Source organism: Benincasa hispida, chromosome 5, assembly GCF_009727055.1.
Source record: "Benincasa hispida cultivar B227 chromosome 5, ASM972705v1, whole genome shotgun sequence".
NCBI lineage: Eukaryota > Viridiplantae > Streptophyta > Magnoliopsida > Cucurbitales > Cucurbitaceae > Benincasa > Benincasa hispida.
Window position 1 is genome coordinate 50,132,081 of NC_052353.1, and position 22,154 is coordinate 50,154,234.

Consider the following 22,154-nt stretch of genomic DNA (forward strand, 5'->3'; position numbering starts at 1 on the left):
TCCATCAGATGGGCTTCTTCACAAGTGGCACAACTTGCGCTCATCTGATCGATTGTGTTGACCTGCCCTCTTTGCGTTCCCGAGCTATTGATTGTGATGCCTTGTATCAGATTCATCATCGCATTCATTTGGTTTTGTAGGGATGCGATGGCCCCATTGTTTGCGTCACCTTCTCGAATTTTCAATCTTTGATCGCTTTCCCTCCAATCTTCGTGATTCTTTGATATCTGATCAAGAATATTTTTAACCTCATCATACGTTTTGTCAAGCAGACCTTCAACTGCTGCATCATTGGCAGTCGTCTGTGATGTAGGGTTCAAACCAAGATAAAAGATTTCCATTTGGAGACAGTCAAGTAAGCCATTATGCGGCCAATCTCGCACCAATCTCTTAAACCTCACCCAAGCATCACTGAGCGATTCGTCAATATCCTGTTCAAAATTTGTAATCAACTTCCTCCTTCTTGCATTCTCGGTCGGGGGGAAGTATTTCTTCATGAACTTCTCTACTACTTGTTCCCAAGATATTATCTCCCCTGGTTCGAGAGAATAGGCCCATTTCCTTGCTTGGTCACATAGTGAAAATGGGAACAACGTTAGTCGAACCTCTTCAGCTGAGATGTTTAGGAACACAAAAGTATTGTAGATTTCAATAAAACTCCGGAGATAGGCATGTGGATCCTCGCCACGCCTTCCACCAAATTGTCCGGCCGTCTGAATCATCTACAACATAATCGGCTTCATCTCAAACCTCGATCTATCTAGGGCTGGCCTCATGATTCCTGGGGAGAAATCATAGAGGTTAGGCGATGCATAGTCTCGGATGGGTCTATTGTGGTCGTTTACCAGGAGAATGGGGTTTGCCATGATGTTGTTCACGTTTGCTGCTCTATCTTCCGGTTGTTCCACCATTCGAGGATTTCTCTCTTGTTATTGTTGGCAGCTGTTTCATTGTCTTCTTTTGGACATTCTTTCAATCTTTGGGTCGTAGTTGGGCTCAGGAACTTGTCCTTTGCTCATACGACACATGCTTTTTCCCTTACCAAAAAAGAGGCAGTGCACAGAGGTCGAAAGCTGCAAAGAAAATCAAAAAGTTACTGTTAGTGCAATATGTATGTGCGTAGTCCCCGGCAACGGCACCAAAAACTTGATGCATTGTAAATGTGACAAAATAATAGTGTATAATTGCGATGATGGTTTATTCGTTACACATGTAAGTTTTCCTAGTACAACCCAAGTATAAATCTCACTAGGTTTCCTGGTAAGTCCAGGGTCAAACACAGGGACTACTAAGACACTATGCAACGGTAAATTTTGATTCCTTTACGGTTACAAAAACAAATAAGTGATTGATGTGTTGTTTATGTAACGACCCGAGTTCAATAGGGGTACATGAATGAACCGGTATCACATCCGAATGAGAGGGATCCTGAGGACATGAAAGTATGGTTAAAAGAAAGGCTTAAAAGAATTGAAAGTTACTACCTAAACCAACAAGGTGCACCTTCCTTTTCGGTGGCTTAATCATAAGAACTTCAAAGTTAAGCGTGCTTAGCTTGGAGCAATTCTATGTTAGGTGACCTCTTGGGAATTTTCCTAGGTGCATGTGAGTGAGGACAAAGCATGCTGAAAGGACCCGTGTTGGTTTATGAGGACAACTTTTACTTCTAAAAAGCATTCAAGACAAGGGAGGAAGGGAGGTTGAAATAACCAGGTCGTAGGGGACGTAGGGGAATGTCGGGGCCGTTATGGGTCGAATCCGGATTCTGAATCCTAGTCCAGGGGTGTTACAATTTAAGTATATTTCCTATGCGGAAAATTCAAGTAAAGAGTTGATGAAATCGAGAATAAAATGAGTATGCGATGAACGGGTTGAGAAGGGATTTAGCTAACACTTCCTAAGATTGTGTTCAAGTTCTGCGATCATGCTACATACACACAACAGCATGTCATCTCTCAATGCAAATTCCATAGTTCCTACGCCTCTATTCTTGTCTATGCAATGATGAATGACACACACATACACAAGGTGACCGCATACTATCATATCCTATTTCTAGGTTGCATGTGATGCATAATAGTAAACAGAACTTATCTCTAAGTTTCTATCTCTTGCTTATGCGGTTCTAATATAACTCTCTCAAGCCTAGATTTTAACCTGACTCTCTCAAGTCTAGGTTCTTTCTTTAGACTACTCTCTCAAGTATCTCTAAAGGTTGAATAACGCATACATAAGACAAGATGATCGCATAAAGTGAAGATCCTAGGTCATGCTAGCTAAGTACTTCTCAACCCATTCGGAAATTTAGCTACTCATGCGAAATGTGAAGAGATTGAACAGATGTTGAGATGAGAATTCCATTTTATAAATAAAGTCAAAATAAAAAACAACAATGGAAAGTGGGGATAAGAAGCCCGGTAGCAATGTCTTGCTTCCCATGGCTTTTACACTGTCTTTTTACTCTACTCTATCCAGAAGAATGTCCTTGCTTTCGCAAGTGTTGGCCCTCTCTCCCTTTACAGTGCTTCCCGGCAGTCTTTCGAACTAACCAGAAATGATCTCTCGGTGTCTTCTTCTCTTCACTCGCCTCCGCCTCTAAGTATATGAATAACTACAGACTAACAACTATCTATTTGTATATCTTCTGTATATGGCGAACTGTGTTGAACTCCTTTACTGATGGTGGCTTTCGGGATTTATAGAGCTCAAGGTGAAGAAGTTTTTCTCTCTAATGATTGCAATGATGGGAGGTCATTAAATCTTCTATCTGATGCGCAGATTATTGGTCACCGAAAAGTTGAATCTACTTGCTATAGTGTGTCGTTAACGGCTTGTCAACTAAATTCGGATTCGACCGTCATCAGCTTTCCGTCCCATCATGATTTATTATGCTTTCACCTTGATGCGCCGTCTTTATGCGGCCACCTTTTTTAGCAAATTCTCGCGAGCACATACGATCGCATGGCTTTGCGGTCGCAATCTTTTAATGCGCGCGGACGCTGAATTCCTTGGATCGCAATTTGCTTTGCGCCAACGCATTTTTCCTGCACAATATAAGTAAATTAGCTGCTTTTATGCGATGGGCGCATGCGATCGCAATATTCTTAGTTTAACGCTTTTGGACATGATTTTGTATATTTTTATCATCTCATACCCACATTGTTTTACATCTTTATGCTGTAATAACGTGCATTTCTGCCTGTTATCATGCTTCTAGCCCCGATCAAAAAATTCTTGACTGATCTAGAGGTAGTTCCAGATATGTCAAAGTCCATCACCCTTTATTATGATAATAGTGGTGTTGTGGCTAATTTTAGAGAGCCCAAAAGTCACAAGCGCGGGAAGCACATGGAGCAGAAGTATCACCTAATACAAGATATTATGCATTGAGGGGACGTGATCATCACGCAAATAGCTTTGGTGCAGAACATTGTTGATCCGTTTACAAAGGCCCTCACGACTAACGTGTTTGAGGGTCACCTATAGAGTATGGGTCTACAGGACATGCCACATTTAGTCTAGGGCAAGTGAGAGATTTTGTATGGGGTGCGGATTGTATGTCCTAGTTTCTTGTTTTATTTGTATTTTTGTAATAGTTTGACTTTTATGATATACATCTCATTAACTTTAGGACAAGTGGGAGATTGTTGAGGTTTATGCCCTAAATCTCATGGGTCCTGTAGTTTGTAATTGTAATGTACAAATAATTTATTTATTTATTAAAATTACTAGTATTTTATGTGACATTTAGTAGCATTAACCCACAAAACCAATAAATTAAGATCCAAGGTTGCCTTTTGTAACTTAAACATGTATGTGGAGACATACAAGTGGATCATGTTTAAGAGACAACCTAAATGGTTTGTGGTAGATGGATAATGTTGGGTATCTTATCCTGGTGACACACGAATACGACCCGTTTTGTAGATGTTACAATTATTGTAAAGTGCTACAAATGATCTGATCCTGATCATTCATGTAGAGACATGTGAGCGGGGACGTTCTACGCAAAGAGTTTGTATATGACCGGACTACAAAATGACTAGTCTCACTATATAACACCGTTGATAGAAGAGACTTACATTTCACAAGGATGACTATAGGTGACTTGGCCTGAATCCTGTGTGAGTTGTGAACTCCTGCCTATAAAGGTGGTCCTTTGTTCTGCATGGTAAGAGTGACTAGTGTCGTCGACTCAATATGCCTACTATTTTGGAAATTCGTCCAATTTGGGAGTTGGAATGCAGCTATAGAAGAAGGAATTCACTCCTTCTTTATAGTTGAGAAAGTAGAGAAATTGCTCCCTTAAGGGTTGAGTCCGGGGTTTGAACAATGTGACGCCACACCCTCTCCTGGCCCAAAAGAGGTTGGATCATAGTTAAACTATGACTTATTGTTCATTAGAGAGATCAGTGGTACCTAAGGAGTTGATGTAACTACAGGGACAAAACGATAATTTTGACCCTACTGTACTTACGAGCAATTTGTGAAGGTCAACGCACCCTTGATTAGTTATATCCAATGGACACAGAAATATATATATGTAGTGTGAAGAGTGCAGTGCCGGTCTTTAGTGGAGTGACCGACAGTTAATGGAATTTTGGTAATTTAATTAAAGAGTTTAATTAATTATCCAAATACCATTAGTGCTTCAATCTATAGGTCCATAAGGTCCTTTCAGTATCTCAACTAGGATTATTGGGAATCAAATTAATTTTAGATTAATTTGAATTGTTCGAATTAATTGAGAAAATTAATTATATATGATATAACTAATTAATTAATTAATGATATGTGATGTAATATAATGTATTTGATGTATTATAATATATAATGTGTATTTTGAGAGGAATATATATATGAATATGATTCAAATATTAAATATATGAATTAGATTCATATGAACATTATAGGTTAAATTTCATATGAAGTTGATTTATCTTAGATACTATAGGTTTAGTGAGAGAACTACAAACTATAAGTTATATTATATTTGATATGATATAAACTATAGTTTATACGTTATATTATAATATATATGTATATATAATAAGTGTTATTATATATTATATATTATTAATTAAATTTAAAATTAGATAATTTTATTTTATTTAAATTTTGAATTTAAATTAAATAACGAGGGATTATGTATAGCTCTTTCCTTTATTGTAACATCCCAAATTTTCACTTTTTATATAATTTTTGTAATTTGGCTAGTGGAGGACATTTTTTGGAATTTTGGAGTGCAAGTGTTAAATGCGATAATTTTAATTTTGGACCTTACAAAATTATGCAATTTAGGAATTTATGGCAGAATTAATACTCACTGTTGGGAAATGAAAAGAAGTAATAAAAATAAAATGGAATAGGAAAGTAATAAATAAAGTTTAATTTATTCTTTTTTAAGTTTTAAGTTTTTATTATTTATTTTTTTATATTTTTTATTATTTTTTTTTTATATTAAAAATAAAACCTCCTCTGCGTTCTTCTTCCTCATATCTGTGCCCCCCCCCCCCCTTTGAGAAAACCCTAGCTTGTTTGACACCAATCGCCGCTGCTACCGCCGAAGACCCACCCCAGGTTAGCATCCTCTCCTCGCGTCAACGGTCTGAGCCACACGCACAAGCCCCAGTCGCTCGTCGTCGCTATCGAGGTGCTGCTCATCCGCCCGTGGGTCGCCGCTGCTCAGATCGGTGGCAACGAACTCGAACCCTAGCCACCGTGAAGCCATCGACGCTCAGCCTCAAGTTTTGCAGTCGCCAAGTTCCCAGTCGTCGATAATGCCAGAACGTTAGAGTTAGTGGTAAGTTATTCGTTGATTTTTTTTTACGATGGGTTTTGGATATCTTGGATATGCATTAAGTTTCGATATTTTTGGTTGACGATTCAGTGTGTTGAATTAGAGATTGGGTCGTTCCGAGTCACCGTCAAGCAAAGATTGCGAGCAATTGGCGAGTTTAAGTGGGTTCTTAACACCCTTCGTTTTGGCGTGTATCTACAGTCAATTTCGTGTCTGAAACTCGATTGTAATTCGACTTGACCAAACACTTCGAGTAAGTGTTTTGGAGATATTGATGTAGATTTTTTATTTGGGTTATATTCTTAGGATTGGAGTTTAATTTTGATTTTCACTTAGGGTTCGATTCAAGATTCTTTTAAGCAAGGAAGGAGATAAATTTGTTTCATTTGAGCTCAAACTCTAAGGTAAGTAATCTTACTATTGGAATCGTTTTTGTGCCAGGCGTTTTTGTGCCAGTATGCCAGGCGATACACTGTAGATTTAACATTGAGTATCCTATAGCAGTTTTTCTTTGATTAATTTTGATTATTTTGAGATTGGATGGACTGCTTATGAAGGACATATGAGCATGTGGTAATATATCAGAATATCATTATTTTTTAGCTCGATTTGGAATTTTATGAGTTATAGTAAATGATGATTGAGCCTGACCCTTAAATTTTGAGTTAAGTAGCACTCCTATTGGAGTGCCTTAGGAGTTCCTTAAAGCTAGATGAGCATTAGTCATTTGCGGATTTATATAGTTATGCGATTTATTATGAGAATGTGTAGACTGTATGATATATATTACGAAATCCCAAATACTGCATTGTTTACATGATTTAGTGCATGAAAGTGATGTGCTATAGTTGATTCATTTAAAACTAGATTAAATATGTATGTTGAGGTTAATTAACATGAGATTGACGATGAGGAGATTTTAGAGGATTTATGATTAGGTGAATGTTATATGTAATATGAAGTTAGATAAAATCCCCTTTTTTCTTTCCAGACTATGTGACTGCATGAAAGTAATGCATGTCCAAAGGCGCTAGTACATGAAAGAGATGTACTAGGGCTGGTGTGTATGAAAGTGATACATACCTAGAGGGTATTGGGGTGTACGAAAGAGGTACATACTCAGTGACTTTTGTGTATACGAAAGAGGTGTATGCCTAACCATGTGTACGAAAGAGGTACACATTAAGTGGGTTTATGTGTATATGAAAGAGATGTATGCATAACCATGCGTATGTAAGAGATTGTGTTTCCTTCGGGATTCATCAGAGGTTGTGGGTCCTACGGGACTTACTAGAGGTAGTGGACATACTCAACTACAGTAGAATAAAAATAAGTTTTTCATGTATATATGTATCCCATGAGGCCTAGAGCAGTTTATATGTTCCACTGTTCCACTAGAGGTAGGCATCTAAAGAATATAGATGTCTAGCCTGACCCCAGTGGTGGGGTTACTTATTGAGTATTTCATATTCATTCTTTCTTATGTTGATGTTTTCAAGTGAGGGTAGAGATGCACCGGCGATGGCGTAGCGGAATTCGTGATCGTGCCACTGGGACTAATTTTTACGCTTTCGCATCATGAAATTTAGAGTCCTTATTTTTTCCTTAATGTTTAGTTTTACTGTTTGGAACTTATTATCAAGGATTGTTTCTTTTATATACATTTAATAGTCTTTACGAATTATGGGTACCCTATTATTGTTTTAACAATTGCATTTAAAAATGGCTTTTGAACTTTTCTTGTCTATTTAACATTTATTTCAACAAAACTGAGCGTCGTCTTAAATCCTATGCATGCATTTATTTTAGTAACAGCCTAACCTAAGTCCTAGGGGGTCGGGTCGTTACATTATTTCTCTCCATTAAATCGTGGGATGAGGGGAGTTGTGTTGGATCATCTTCTTCCCTATGAATACAGAAGGTTTGTGCTTTTTTTTTTTTTTTTTTTGGCTTCCTCAATAAATCTCTTCGAAAAAGAATTCCTCTAAAAAATCAATCTCTCCCTCTTCCCAAAATTTCACAAAGTCCACAACTCTTGTTGATTATCAACCCTTAAGAGAATACCCTGGTTTCCTTTGTGGTGGTGTCTAACCAATTGGTGTTGCCCATTTCTGGATGTTCGTTGTTTTTGGTACAATTCGAAGGAGATGATTTGTGAAGAATTTTGTGACTTCCAGGGTTAGTTTTCTTTAAAACCATAATTTCCTCTCTATTCTATTTTCTTTAAGCATGTTGTTTTTGTTGAATGCATGTCGTTTTTAATCTCTGTAATTTATGTTTATGTGAATAATTAAAATTGGGATGTGATCTCACTTCCGCATGGTTTTCACAAATCTTCAAGTAATGGGTCACTTACTTACTCATTCTTTCTTATATTATGTTTTTCAAGTAAGGATAGAAACAAACCAGCGAGTGAAAGCGAGACTCGTGACCATGCCATATGGGATAAGAAAACCGATTCCGCTCAGTTTATATTTTCAAGTTATTTAAAAGTTTTGATTTGGAACTCAATGTTGATCGAATTTTTTTATTGTCTAATTGTTATTTTTCTTAGTTGTTTTAGGGACCCCGAACAAAGGTTCTAATTATTTGTTATTCTTAAATTTATGGATTGTTTTGGAAATTTTCCTTACTTTTTAATAATTATTCCTCAATGGTCAAAATGTTTAGGTTTTAAATGTACATTTATGAGGAACAACCCTTGTTAGTAGTCTTGAAGGGTCGGGTCATTACATTTAGTTTACTTAAAATTAAGAACAAAAATATCGTTATTGGCATAAGAATCGGTAAGTCAGGTTTACAGATATATTGAAGAATAATTAAATATCGATGGATATTTTTAGAAAATCCACAAATATCACGAAAATTCATAAAAATATTGAAATTTTTTTGGTGAAATATTAGAACAAACTTATTTGGATAATAAACTATGACTTTAAGCATATAAATCAATAATTAGAAGTCAAATATGATTGTCAATAGAATAATTAGTAATGAAGATAAATATATATATATATATATAAGAGGTATTAATATTTTATTAATAAAGTCTAGGTCATACAAAATGAAAGTCAAATACAAGATTCAATAATAAAAAGATGATCTAAGAGGTACTAACACAACATTAGCATAATGCATTTGATAATGACAGTCCTAAGTCATTGTATGTTAAAAAATATATAACATAATTGGAAGTATGTCTTCCATGAGTCTCAATGCTAATAGGAAGATATCTTGGATCAAACTAAGTTTCATTTAAATGAGGATGGTTTGAAGATTGTAGATAACTTGAAACAAGTGACTATCCAAACTCATCCCCTTTGTACTTGAAACAAGTGAGTCAACATCAATCGCCATCATGTGTGGATCTTCAATGAATGAAAGGTTTTCCTATTGTTCCAATTCCTAGTCCACCAACTCTATGGTCATGGTTGGAGTCTTGTGTAGCATCCGTGAATTGAAATTCTCTAGTGAAGGGGCTAATTCCTGCTCTACCAGCTTTATGGCCATGGCCTAAGTCTTTTTTTTTTTTTTTTTGTGGTTTTTCTAAATTGAATTTCTTTGAAAATGAAAGTTTGTGGATGAAAATTTAGGAAGATTTGAAAATTGAAAAAGGTAGAACATTGGAAAAGCTTGATATTGGAAAAAGAAAAAAAGAGATAAGTAGAGATAATTAGAGGACATTAGATGAAATATTCATGATATTTCCATGATATATCCACAAAATATCAGCAATGTATCCAAAAAATATCCACAATTTTGTTGAGTTGTAAAATATATTAGCCCAAAAAGATATATCGGAGATATATCGCTAATCGGTGATATATCATGAAATTTGGAGAAAAAAGATCTTACCCCTAATATCTTTATTGAGTATGTGATTTTACGAATATATCACGGATATATCATCAATATATCAAAATATTTTCATCCTTGCTTATAATATGCCCTTAAAATAGTCTCTCGTGTTAGGTTATTGGTAATTTAACAAGTGAAGATATGAAAATTTGAATCTTCAACCACAAAAGAGATAGTACATATCAATTACTACACACAAATTTGTACAACATGTATTTGGTTTCTTTCCTTTTCTTCTTTTTTTCTTACAATTTGTGAGGTAGGTGAATAAAAAAATTAATGTCGAAGTTGATAGTATAAATTTTATTTTAGTTGAGTTATGCTTATTTTGAGCCCATATATTTGGTTTGTGAATATATACGTTGTAAAATTAGTATGAAGTGTCAAAGGAGGTTTCCATGCTCTTTTTTTTTCTTCAATTAATAATGACTTTTCTTTCAACTTTCTATTTTCCAAAATGTAAAGAAATTTGCAAGTGATTTATTTGTTCTCTTAAAGGCCCTAATATAGATATGTTTTCTTTGTTTTCATAGTTTTGAGTGTAATTTTTTAAAAAAATATTTCTAAAATGGATTATAAAGACAAATAACCTTACTTTGTAAGAATATTTGAAACTAAAAAAAAAAATAGTAGTATTGTCAAACATTTCTTAATTATTCAAAAAAGCCTCTCAATAGTTCAAGTTGTTTCAATTTAAAGTAAATATCAAGTTGAATTTACCTCGTTCATTTCATTTTCTTTTCTTTCTTTACACCTTGTCTCATTCTTTTTGTTGGGGAGTTTCCCATCTCTTTCATGTTTCATCTTTTCATGTCAATAGCCAAATCATACACATACTAATGTCCATGGTCATTAATTACTACTCTTGAATCTTTGAGATGGTCCCATCTTTTCCAGCCTCCAGTAAGTTCAAACTGTCAGTGTTAAGCCATATTGAAAGTGATTTTGAAGTAACAAAAATTCTTTTCTATTATTTTCAAAACCACTCCTAAATAAATTTCAATCTAGTGTGAAAATGGGTTTAGAAGTATAAAATTAAAGATCAAATTGATTTTACAAAACTGATTTTAATTATTTCCAAAATCACTTCCAAACATGTCATCGTAGAGTCGGAACAACTGATTTTTCTACCTATAGAAGTTTATCGATCAAAACTAGGTCGGGCGAGGCTCCCAAAGATTAGTAGGGTGGGATCTACATACCAAAGTCAGAAAAAGAAACTTCTTTTCTTCAATCAAATATAAGAATTGGTATATTAGAGGATGAGTAGTTGTATTGCTTCACATTATGACATTGTTGATGTATTGAAACATTGAATTGTAAAACAAATTTCCTTCCCCATCATAATTTATAGACCACACAGTAGAAATTCTCATGCACAAATCCAACAACATATATGTTCACAAAAAAATGGAGTTTCACATCAATAACAGAACAAAATGCCAATATAGTTTTCTTAAATGTAATAAATGGGTGGTAGGATTTCTGATCACAATCAAAACAAAAATCCACCTGAAATTGCCAAAACAATTTGAATAAAAATTCCCCAGTTGATGATCCTATCGGAAGATGACGGTTTTGGTTCTGAAGATGGAGCAACCTTTCCATCACTAACAGCCGAAGGAGCATCTGCAACAGGAGCGATATCAGGTGTCGGTGCTGGGGCTGGGGTTGGTGGGATGTCGGTTCCGAAGATTGCCTCGGGCAGCAGAAGTTTGTCAACTTGGTAAACTGCAACGGGATCACTTGAATGCACACTGCTACTAACTTTTGTGTTGGTCCAGCCAGAGCCAATATGGATAGTCCCTGAAACATCTGTGAAGTTCAAACTGTACTGCCCGCCAGCGAATGTCGGGATCGGATTCTGAAGGCTGAGGTTCCTGAATTCAGCAAGGGAATAGTAATGTGGCAGGCCATGAAATAGGATAAGAGATTTGAGTTGATCTTCAGTGAGATTCGAGAGAGACGGTTTCTTTTGCGCCGAGAAAGCGCTGTCTTTTGGGACAAATATAGTCACTCCTTCCTCTGTGTTATTAGCTTGGTTTTGGAAGGTGTCAATAACTTTGGTGGACTGGAGGTAGCCGAGGAAGGTGTGAAATGGACCAGCAACAGTGAGCAGATCTGTAAGGTTGACAAAATCTGGGGCTGGTGCCGGTGCCGGGGTTGGGCTAAGTGAGGGGGGGCTGGCTGTTTGGGCATTGGCAGATGAAGAACTCAGAAGCAACAATGCACTACAAACAGTGAAAATCATGGAAAAATCCATTTTCCACAACTTCCTGCAGAGAGAAAAGGTGTCCAGCATCAGATCTTAGCTATTTTAGGTAGTTTCAAATCACAATGTGAAATTTATGTGCTTTACAAGTTCACAGTAACATTTTCACAAACAGTTCATATGCAGGTATGAAATTTTCAATAACATGCATTGCCAAAGCTTATATAACTTCCCAAATTGACCAAATCTCAGCTAGAACTAAACTAAACAAGTCCAGAAACTCAGCAAATTAAGTATCTGTTACCCCAAAACCCAGATCTCAGAAGCTCACTAACAGACTAAAACAAAGCAAAAACATGCCAACAAAGAAACAAGAAAACAGCACATTCAAAGATCCAGAGAAGTAAATCAAACAGTAAAACTAGAAGGAAAAAAATAATAAAAATTGCAAAATTCAAAGACATACAAACACAAGCAAACAATTCAAATTGTCCCATCAGCACTTCAGCCACACACATTCCCACAAAACCCAATTCAACAAAATCTCAAACAAAAAAAAAAAGTAAGAAAGACCCAGATCTAGATCAGGTCAGTAGAAATGATAACAGGCAAAACCAAGCAAAACCCAAATGTAAAAGAAGCATAAATTAGCAATGCAAAAGGCAAAAAGGCAGAAGAATGAGAGGGACACTGACCAGCCAAGCAAGAGAGAAGGTCTGTCTGACAGAGAAATAATGGGGAAGGAAATGAGAAATACAAATAAAGATGGAAAATTGAAGCAAGTATTTAAAGAAATGGAGGAGAAAAGCAATGGGCTGGTGAAGAAGAGATAGTAATTGGATCATAAACTAAGGGTTGGGATCTTCCTTAGACATAAAAAAAACCATACTTTATTGGGAAGGCTTTTTCTTAAGAAGTGGGACATGTAGGGTAGCCTTTCTTAATCACATTTGAACTAATTCTTTTTTACCTTTTCTTTTTTTTCTATTTCTTACTTCTTAAACCCAACCTTGCACTCTACCCCATCACTCCATTATTTCCACCTTTTTATTCCTTCTTCTCTTACAAAATTTTGTTTACAACATAGTTTGATCTCTCTTTTTTTAAGTTTATTGAGTTAAATGTAGAGTATCTATTTCTTTAATTTAAGTTTATCAATTGTTATTGTCGAACATTTTTTATTTTCATAATGTGAAGATCACGTAGTATTGAAATAATATAATTTTTTAACCAAATAATCATAATTCAAACCTCTAGCCTTTAAGTCAAGTAATATATATGTCTTAAACAACTGAGTTAGGCTTAAGTTGACAATTCAACAATGTGATATTATTATTATTATTTAAACAGATATTTTTTTAAAGGAATAGGAATTACAAATATTTTTTTAAAAAAAAAACATATACATTAATTTAATTTTTTTTAAAAAAAAATGAGCCTGACTCAATTGAAATGTGATCAAGTTCGATTTCTCCACTCCACATATTTAAAAAATAATATATATTTTTTTTAATGATCGGAGTCTATGTTTTTATCTGATTTATTATTATTATTAGGAGGTGAAGGAGTAAGAATTATGATCAATTTATTCACGAATGACTCGTGCCCTCATGGTAAAATTATAACAAAGAGAGAGAAAAAAAGGAACGAGAAATTAATGAAAATATCGTGAGAGGAGAAAATGAAGGAGGATATATCGGGGGCCCACTAAGGGAATTTGGGTGTCGGGTTTGGTGCTCCAACTCCGAGGTCCGCCCTGCCGCCAACTCTGTCTCTCTTTCAATGATTGTAATCTAATAACAAAAAGACCCAACATCCCATTTCCCAATCCCCACCACCGGCTGCCGCCGTTCACGGTGGTTTCTGCCGATCGGGACGACCCTATGACGGAGATCGGATCTACATTCTCATTTGTATTTTCAAAAAGGCAATGATGTCCCACCCATTTTCATGCTTCCCTTGCCTTTATGTAATAATAGGAAAAAAAAAAAAAAAAAAACTTGACACATGGCAAGCATTCATTGGATGTTATCTGGGTTGTACCAGAGATAGATGGAATACCTAGTTTTTTTCTTTTAAAAATTTCTTATAAGTTTATGAACATTCAATTTTGTTGAGGTTTGAGACGTTGAGTTAGTTATTATAGTTTGTCAATTATAATAATTTGTAGGTTAAGCAATATGTGTTTGAGGTACATAATATTTTAATATAGGTTCTATCGATTATAATAATTTGTAGGTTAGACAATATGTCTTTGAGGTACAGACTATTTTAATTTGGATAGAAAATAATAAACATTATAACAAACAGAGAGCTAAGTAGAAAATAATAAACATGGCAACAAATAATAAATACTATAACAAAAAAGAATTTAGAATAGTAATATTGTAGTTAATTTTAGGTTCTAATAGTTGAAAACGTCAACTATTCTGATTGGAGCCACAAATATGTAGTACATTCCACCCATTTGAAGTTGGAGTCCAAAACTATCCTTTATTATTAAATTTGCTTGAGATTAGCTGGTGATATCATATTTAATAACATAAGGGAAAATGTAGCCATGCAATTAATAGAATTAATGGTGTAGACTTATTAGTCATACAATTATTTTGATATGTTAAGAAAAGACACTTCAAACTTAATAATCAAATGGTTAATTATACGGACATTCACATTTTTAGATCTAATGAATAAATTTTTCTTTAAAATATTATTTTCAACTATTCTACTTTTGATTTGGGTCTGTTTTGATTCTTGTATTTTTATAATATTTGTTTATATTTTTGTACTTTTAAATTTTCAGTTTTAGTTTCTCTACCTTTAAAATATTCGGTTTTTATATCAATACCTTCAAGATGTCTATTTTGGTCTCTCTACTTTTAAAAAGTAGAAATTTTGACATGTTGTTACAAAAAGTTTAAGGAAATTTTCATAGGTAAAAAAAATATCAAATTATTTACAGAAATTAAAAAAAAAAAAAACACTAATAGATACTGGTAGACTTCTATCGACGTCTTTCAGTAATAGACTTCTATCAGTTTCTATTACTAAATTTATCAGTTTCTATTACTGATAGAAACTGATAAATTTCTACCAGCCTCTATTAAATAAGATTAAAATTTTATTATTTTGTATTAATAGGTTTCCTTATTTTTTCTATTTTTGAAAATCTCCCAAATTTTAATATAAACTTTTTTTCAATATAGAAAATTTATGATTATATTTAAAGAAATTTAGTAAATGAAATAAAAGGTTAAAATTTCTTTTGAACGATGCAATAAAAATGAAAGGATTAAAACAATCACAGATTAAATTAAAATTTTAAAAATTTACAAACCAAAATGAATAGAAGTTAAAAGTATGATGATCATAAATAAAATAGTATTTGATCAATTAATTACTCTAAACTTTTGAGGTTATATTGATTTAAACCTTAAATTAGTAATTGTATCAATTTAAACCTCAAACTAACAATGGTATCAATTTAAATCCTGAACTTTCATAATTTTATCAATTTAAAACCTCTATTATTTAAAAAAACTTATGAAAGTTCATGGTTTTAATTGATACACTTACGAAAATTGAGGATATAAAATGATACAATTATTAATTTGGGTTTAAATCAATACAACTCCGAAATTTTAGGATTTAAATTGATACAATCCCAAATTCATAATTTAAATTGATATAATTATTAATTTCAATTTCAATTGGTACAATATCTAAAGTCGAGGATATAAATTGATATTTTTCCTAATTTCCTCATTCAATTTTTTTTTGCAATTTTTCTTGGAAGAGTTATTTAGAAGAAAGAAAATCTCAACAACCTTATTGTCGGTGACAGCCACCTCATGCTTATTTGGAGAAGTGTGATAATCAATTTTTTTTTCTTTTTTTGTTTAATTTAATTTTTAATTTAGCCAGCTAATTAAAATTATGTTTGGAAGGAATTGGGAAGTTGTGACCCATTAACCCACACCGTTTAATGATTGATCACACCTCCAAATTTCATATTAATTCATCCTATTATTAATTGTATTCAATCATTGATTTGGAGTTTCAATCATCAATCTTATGTCTTTTCATTTTTTCAATTATTCATTAAATGTGATAAGTGATTACATTTTATTGCCTGTATTGAGACAATACCATTTATATAAGGAATGAATAATTATATTTTAACTTGATATAATGCATCTTCATAATTTTCATCTCTTTTAATTAATCATTTAAATTATTAATCAAATTCGAAAAAAATATAAATTTTTAAACAAATTTTCAAATTTTGGTTTAGCTTTTAAAAACACTCATAAAAACACAAATAACAAAGAAATCAATAGAATGAATGAGTATTTATAAGCTTGATATTTAAAAACAAAAATCCCAAATCAAAAGTTTATCAAACAAAACCTTAATTAAACTCAACTAAGTATATCATAGTATTAAAATGTATAGTAAAAAAATAAAGGATGGGAGATTGGACCTTCAAAACTTTTAGGAGGAAGGTCATGTAAATTGTTACTAAGCTAAGCTCAGTTTAACTCATATGAATCATATCATTTTTAAGGAAAAATCATAATAATTTAAAAGAAGATTTTCAAAAATAGAAAAAATAATAGAAACTATTTACACAAAATAGCAAAAATTAATCTTCTTTGATAGAGGTTTTATAGATGTGAATAGAAGTCTATCAGTGATAGAAACTGTAGAAATCTATCATTGATACTATGTGATAAATGTTAATATAAGTCTATTAGTGTCTATCATTGTGTTTTTTTTGCTATTTCCGTAAATAATATGATATTTATCAATTTTAAATAATATTATTTGATTATTATAAATATATTTAAGTTTAAGTTTAATTACGAATTTAGTCCATCCTTTATATATTCAATATAACTCTTATAGACTAATTTTTTATATAGTTAATCATTGTTACTTAGTAATTTGGTCTCAATATTTCCGAAAATTTTAAATTTAGATTCCTATGGTTTGATTTAAATCCACAAATCATCTTTGAATCAATTATTTTCACCGGCCTAAAAACTCACTTATTTTCCTCTAATCTTTACTCTAATACAAGGTAACTAGAACAATCAACCAACCAAAAAATCATAATAGCTCATTATCATGTAAATATATTTTTTTAAAAAAAAAATTCATCTATTTACAATAACATACAAAACCAAAATTGTAATTTGATGTTGATTACTTGTAAATAAATATTTTTTCATATGAAATTGAAATTATAATGTTTTAACTATGAATTAAAGATAATATTGACACGTTTTTAGGCTTTCATAATGTCGGTATAGCCTAATGTTACTATTAAGAAATTCATTTTCTTGGGAAAGAGATACATTATATTATTCCTATTTTATTTTCTTTTTTCACAGTGTATCATTCATAGAGGTGTCAATGAATTGCTTCCTTTTTAATTTTTAGGTAAATATAAATAATAAAAAATATCCATAAATTTTGTATTTTGTTTCAAAGTTATTCCTGAACTTTTAGAAATATCAATAATGTTCTTAATTTTTCTTTAAAAAAAATCAAAAAGTATAATTTTTTATGAAAATGGTTAGTAGTACTTTGTTTCAAAAATATCTTTGTGCTAAGGTTGATTTATACATTTAAACTTTTATCAAATTCACAAATATTCTTATCGTTAGTTTATGATTGGAAATTATTAGTTCCTCATTTAAAAAAAAAAAAAAAAAAAAAACTGTTTGAACCTTCTAAAATTGCATTAATACACTTAACCTTAAGATCTAAAGGTTAAAAAATGTCATTACCATTAAAAAATTGTACCTCCAATCTCTAACGTCACGTTTGGTAACCATTTGGCTTTTTATTTTTGTTTTTTAAAATTAAGCATATTTTATCTACATGTCTTACAATCATTTGCATATTTCTTAAGTATAATGGTTGAATTTTTAGCCAAATTTCAAAAACACAAAAACAACATTTTGAAAGCTATTTTTTTTAATTCTCAAATTTGACTTTGTTTTTTAAATTATTGGGGTAAAGTAGATAACAAATGAAGAAATTTGAAAGTGGAAATAGTGTCCATAGACTTAATTTTTTTAAAAAATGCAAAATGGTTACCAAACGGGGCCTAAACGATTGCTGATCCATTTTAAAAGTCAATATTAGACTTAATTTAAAAATAAATAAATAAATAAATAAAATGATTACCAAACGGGACCTAAACGATTGTTGATCCATTTTACAAGTCAAAAAATTAGTCTATTTGTTGTAATCTATTAATAAAATTCTCAAGATCGAAGATGATATTCTTTTTACGACATTTTTTTTATATTTGACAATTCATTGTTTTCCTTAGTTTCGATGAGAGAATTTGATTTTGGGACTCTTTAAAATTTGTTTAGATTTTAAATTTAAGTTTTTAGACCTCTAGTCGTAGAAAAAATTGGTATAAGAGTTAGACAAATGAAAAAAAAAAAGGAAGGTTGTTATGGTGAAGGTTTAAGTGAAAGTGGGTATATAATAAAATGTGCGAAAGTGGAGAAAATAATACAATTGATTAAAATGTTGGATCCCACTTTATCATATGACGATAGTGGGCATAATTCAACAAGCATAAAGTATGTACTATCAAACTTAATGTTAGAGGTTTGAATCTCCCACCACTACGCTAAACTAAAAAGAAGTTATAATTGTAGATATATTATATTTTTGGTTTGAAAAACACTACTGGTTTTGAATTTTTTAAAAAGTAACAATTTAGTCTTTGAACTTTAATTTGTAACGGTTTAGTTCATGCACTCTTAAGACTAGAGTTGTCCATTTAACCCGTGGGGCCCTACCCCGAATGGGGTGGGGAATCTTCGATTAAATGGGAAATGGAGAAAGGAAGCAGCCATTGGCTAAACGGGGATGGGGACGGGGGCAAAAATTATATTCCTTGTCCTCGTCCTCGTCCCCGATCCCTCTGCTTTTCCGCCCTCTCCAATTATATATATCTAATTTTTATTATATATTTTCATATAAGGTATATATATAATTTATTTGTCTTATTAAGTAGAGACTAGGATATATTATTGTAATATTTAAATTTTAATTTTTAGAAATGATGAAATTAAACATTTTAATCGTATATTTGTCACATATGAGTGAGATATTTAACCATCTAAGTAAAAAAAATTTATATAGTGATTTAAGTTAATTATTATTTTTTTTTTGTAAAAAAATTCGAACAAGGAAAAAATCTCTGCGGGAAATCTGATCCCCATAAATACCCATGGGGAGTCCTCTCCCCTGATCCCTGCAAGAAATTTCGTGGGGATAGAGAATGAACTAGGTAGTAGGAACGAGGGATAAGGAAGCCATCCTTGGCCTTGTCCAGTGGACATCTCTATTTAAAACAATAACATTTTAGTTTACTAAATTTAATAATTAACCATTTAATTAATTCTTATACTTAATAACGTTCCCATCTTGATAAATATTATTAAGAGTTAATTAAATTTTTTGCACAATTTTTTTGCACTTATAGATTAATAGACTACTCAAGCTTCACATATTTGTATATAAACTATAAAAACCAAGTCATTCTGTAATTTAAAAAATGATAATTAATTTTGATAAGATTTATCATAGTTAGAGACTGAATTGTTACTTCTATTTGTTAATCCTCGTTTTATTAATTTTTAGATATTGTATTTATATTATTATATATTTTAAAAATGAATGAAAACAAATTGAGAAGAATTTAATCTGTACCTTTTACTTTTTATTATTTTACCATTTTTTTTCTTTTATGGGAAGTGACAGATTTAATCTGTTCCTTCTTTAATTTTTTTAGGTTCATTTAAATTTATGTTTCAAGTTTTGTTACTTAAAAATTAAGCTTATAACTTAAAAGCATTTGCTAAGAATTCAATTGTCTTTTTTTTTTTTTTTTGAAAACTTTCAAAAGAAAAAAACAATAGTTCTTTTTTTCTTTTTGAAATAAGATATTAGCAGTTCTAATATATAGGGGTATATATATATTTATTTAGTTCAAGGATAAACTTTTGAAAGATATGAGTATTTTTAAACAGAATACGTACAATTCTGATCCATAATTCACAATAAGGAAAAAAAATTTAACCTTTTGTTTTCTTTTTAAAAAAATTTAATGGTATTATTGAATCTTTTCAAGTTTAAAATTATTTTTTAAACAAAGTATGGAATTAAGGAGAATTGTTTTTTCTACCATTTAGTAAAAAAAAAAAAAAAACTCGTAAAAAATATATGATTATCTTAATTTAATTATAAAAATTAATTTCAAATATTAGAATATGTATGTATGTATGTATGTATGTATGTGTGTGTATTAATAAAAAAACGTGTTACGACCTAGAATGTTGAAGTTTTAATTTAAAATTTAAAAGTAAAATCTAATTTTATAAAAATTTTATAACCATACAAAAGGTAGACACCAACTTAATATATTATAATGAATAACTTTAAAATGAAAATTGATCTTATGTCTCTTCTTACCACATTTCTATCTCTAAAAAAAACTTGCTTTCATTGTATTAGTTTTTTATTATTGTTTTTTTTTATATATATATATTTCTAAAATATCTTCAAATTTATGGTTGATTTACTGCATTCTAACAAACCTTCCAGTCGAATATACTCTCAAAATATACTTAAAAGGATCAAGATGAGATTCAATAAATAAGAACGAAGAATAGTAAATAAATTTCTTTTGTGGGCTATATAGCCATACTAAGTTAAAAATATAGATGAAGAACGTAGAATTTTGGAAGGAAGTTAAAGAACATACATGCGAACAACTTTTTGAATTTTCTTGCATTCCACTAAACTTCAAGAGAACCTAAAAACCACTTGAAAGAAAGTAACAATAATAGGCCATTATATAATACCGCCACATAATTTCAATACTCCATAGCAAAACATATGTGTTATAATTCTTAAGTTGTAAACAATTAGTCAAAAATGAAATTAAACATAAAAAAAGGAAGAAATTAATATTAAAGCAGAGTAAATAAATCTGCTATATCATTTATTAACCAAAAGAGGCCTATAAATAGGCATAATTACAACAGTGACTAACCATTTAACTACCCGTATAATAAAACTTATAACAAAAATATAAACTAATTTCTAATACTCTCCCTCAAGATGGTATGGTTATATCAAGAATACCCATCTTGGATAGTAAGGAGAAAAACAAAGTTTTGGGCAAAGCCTTGGTGAAGATATCAGCAAGCTACAAGTGAAACCGGATAGGAAGAAGTTTGACATTGCCACGAACAATGTGATCTCGGACAAACTGGCAATCAATTTCAATGTGCTTCGTCCTTTCATGAAAAACCGAATTTTCAGCAATATGGATAGCAGCCTCATTATCACAGTAGATTAAAGAGGGATGAATAAGAGGTACCGAAAGCTCATGAAGAAGTTGTTCAACCCATAGCAATTCACTTATAGTAGCAGCTAAAGCTCGGTATTCAACTTCGGCAGAAGAACGGGATACCGTAGACTGCTTCTTAGCCTTCCAACTAATTATGGAATCACCCAAGAAGATGCAGAAACCGGTTATAGACTTCCTTAAATCAGGACAAGATCCCCAATCAGCATCAGAATACACCTTTAATTGGGTGTGGACAGGTTGTAGCAGAAAACCTTGGCTTGGAGAAGCTTTCAAATACTTAAGTAAGGACATGGCAACATTAAGATGAGGTTGTCTAGGTTAAGCAACAAACTGACTGAGCTTATGGACAGCAAAAGCTATGTCGGGCCGAGAAATAGTCAAGTATAGTAGTCTTCCAATGAGTCTCCGATACAATGTTGCATCAGGAAGGAGGGTGCCAACATCAAATTGGAGCTTTAAAGCCGGATCAAGAGGTAGAGGAGCCAGTTTACAAGCCAACAAACCATGATCTTCTAGGAGCTGCAATGTATAATTCCGTTGTGAGAGAAGAATACCCTGAGACGATCTTGCAATTTTAAGGCCCAAGAAATACCGAAGAGACCCTAAGTCTTTGAGCTTGAAGGCCTCGTGCAGATGATCTTTGATCTCATGTAGTACAGGTAAAGAAGCACCGGTAATGACTATGTCATGAACATAAACAAGCAAAGCAACAAAGGATTGAGCAGAACCTCGAGTGAATAAGGAGTAATCGGACTTGGACTGAGAAAATCCCAAATAAAGGAGTGCCTTTGAGAACTTGTCAAACCATTGGCGTGATGCTTGCTTAAGGCCATATATGGATTTATGCAAGCAACAAACAAGATGCTCCCCCT

General features: G+C 32.1%; 1 protein-coding gene, 1 long non-coding RNA gene and 1 other non-coding gene across 4 annotated transcripts; 2 read left to right on the top strand and 1 right to left on the bottom strand.

Annotated features, from left to right (window-relative positions):
* The first annotated feature begins 357 nt into the window (after positions 1–357).
* LOC120078887 lies at positions 358–464 on the top strand. Its single transcript, XR_005482164.1, has one exon. It is a non-coding gene; the product is annotated as a small nucleolar RNA R71 (small nucleolar RNA).
* A 5,080-nt stretch (positions 465–5,544) lies between these two features.
* LOC120077986 lies at positions 5,545–8,432 on the top strand. Of its 2 annotated transcripts, XR_005481883.1 has the most exons (4): positions 5,545–5,803; positions 5,891–6,053; positions 6,137–6,204; positions 7,300–8,432. It is a non-coding gene; the product is annotated as an uncharacterized LOC120077986 (long non-coding RNA). The 2 variants fall into 2 exon arrangements; XR_005481882.1 differs by lacking the exon at positions 7,300–8,432 and having other exon boundaries at positions 6,137–6,402.
* Positions 8,433–10,975: 2,543 nt separating this feature from the next.
* LOC120077985 (fasciclin-like arabinogalactan protein 7) lies at positions 10,976–12,722 on the bottom strand. The gene is made up of 2 exons (XM_039032137.1): positions 12,566–12,722; positions 10,976–11,934 (listed from the first exon to the last, which is right to left on the bottom strand). The coding sequence occupies exon 2, from the start codon at positions 11,919–11,921 to the stop codon at positions 11,154–11,156; it is 768 nt and encodes a 255-aa protein (XP_038888065.1). The 5' UTR covers positions 11,922–11,934; positions 12,566–12,722; the 3' UTR covers positions 10,976–11,153.
* Positions 12,723–22,154: the final 9,432 nt, after the last annotated feature.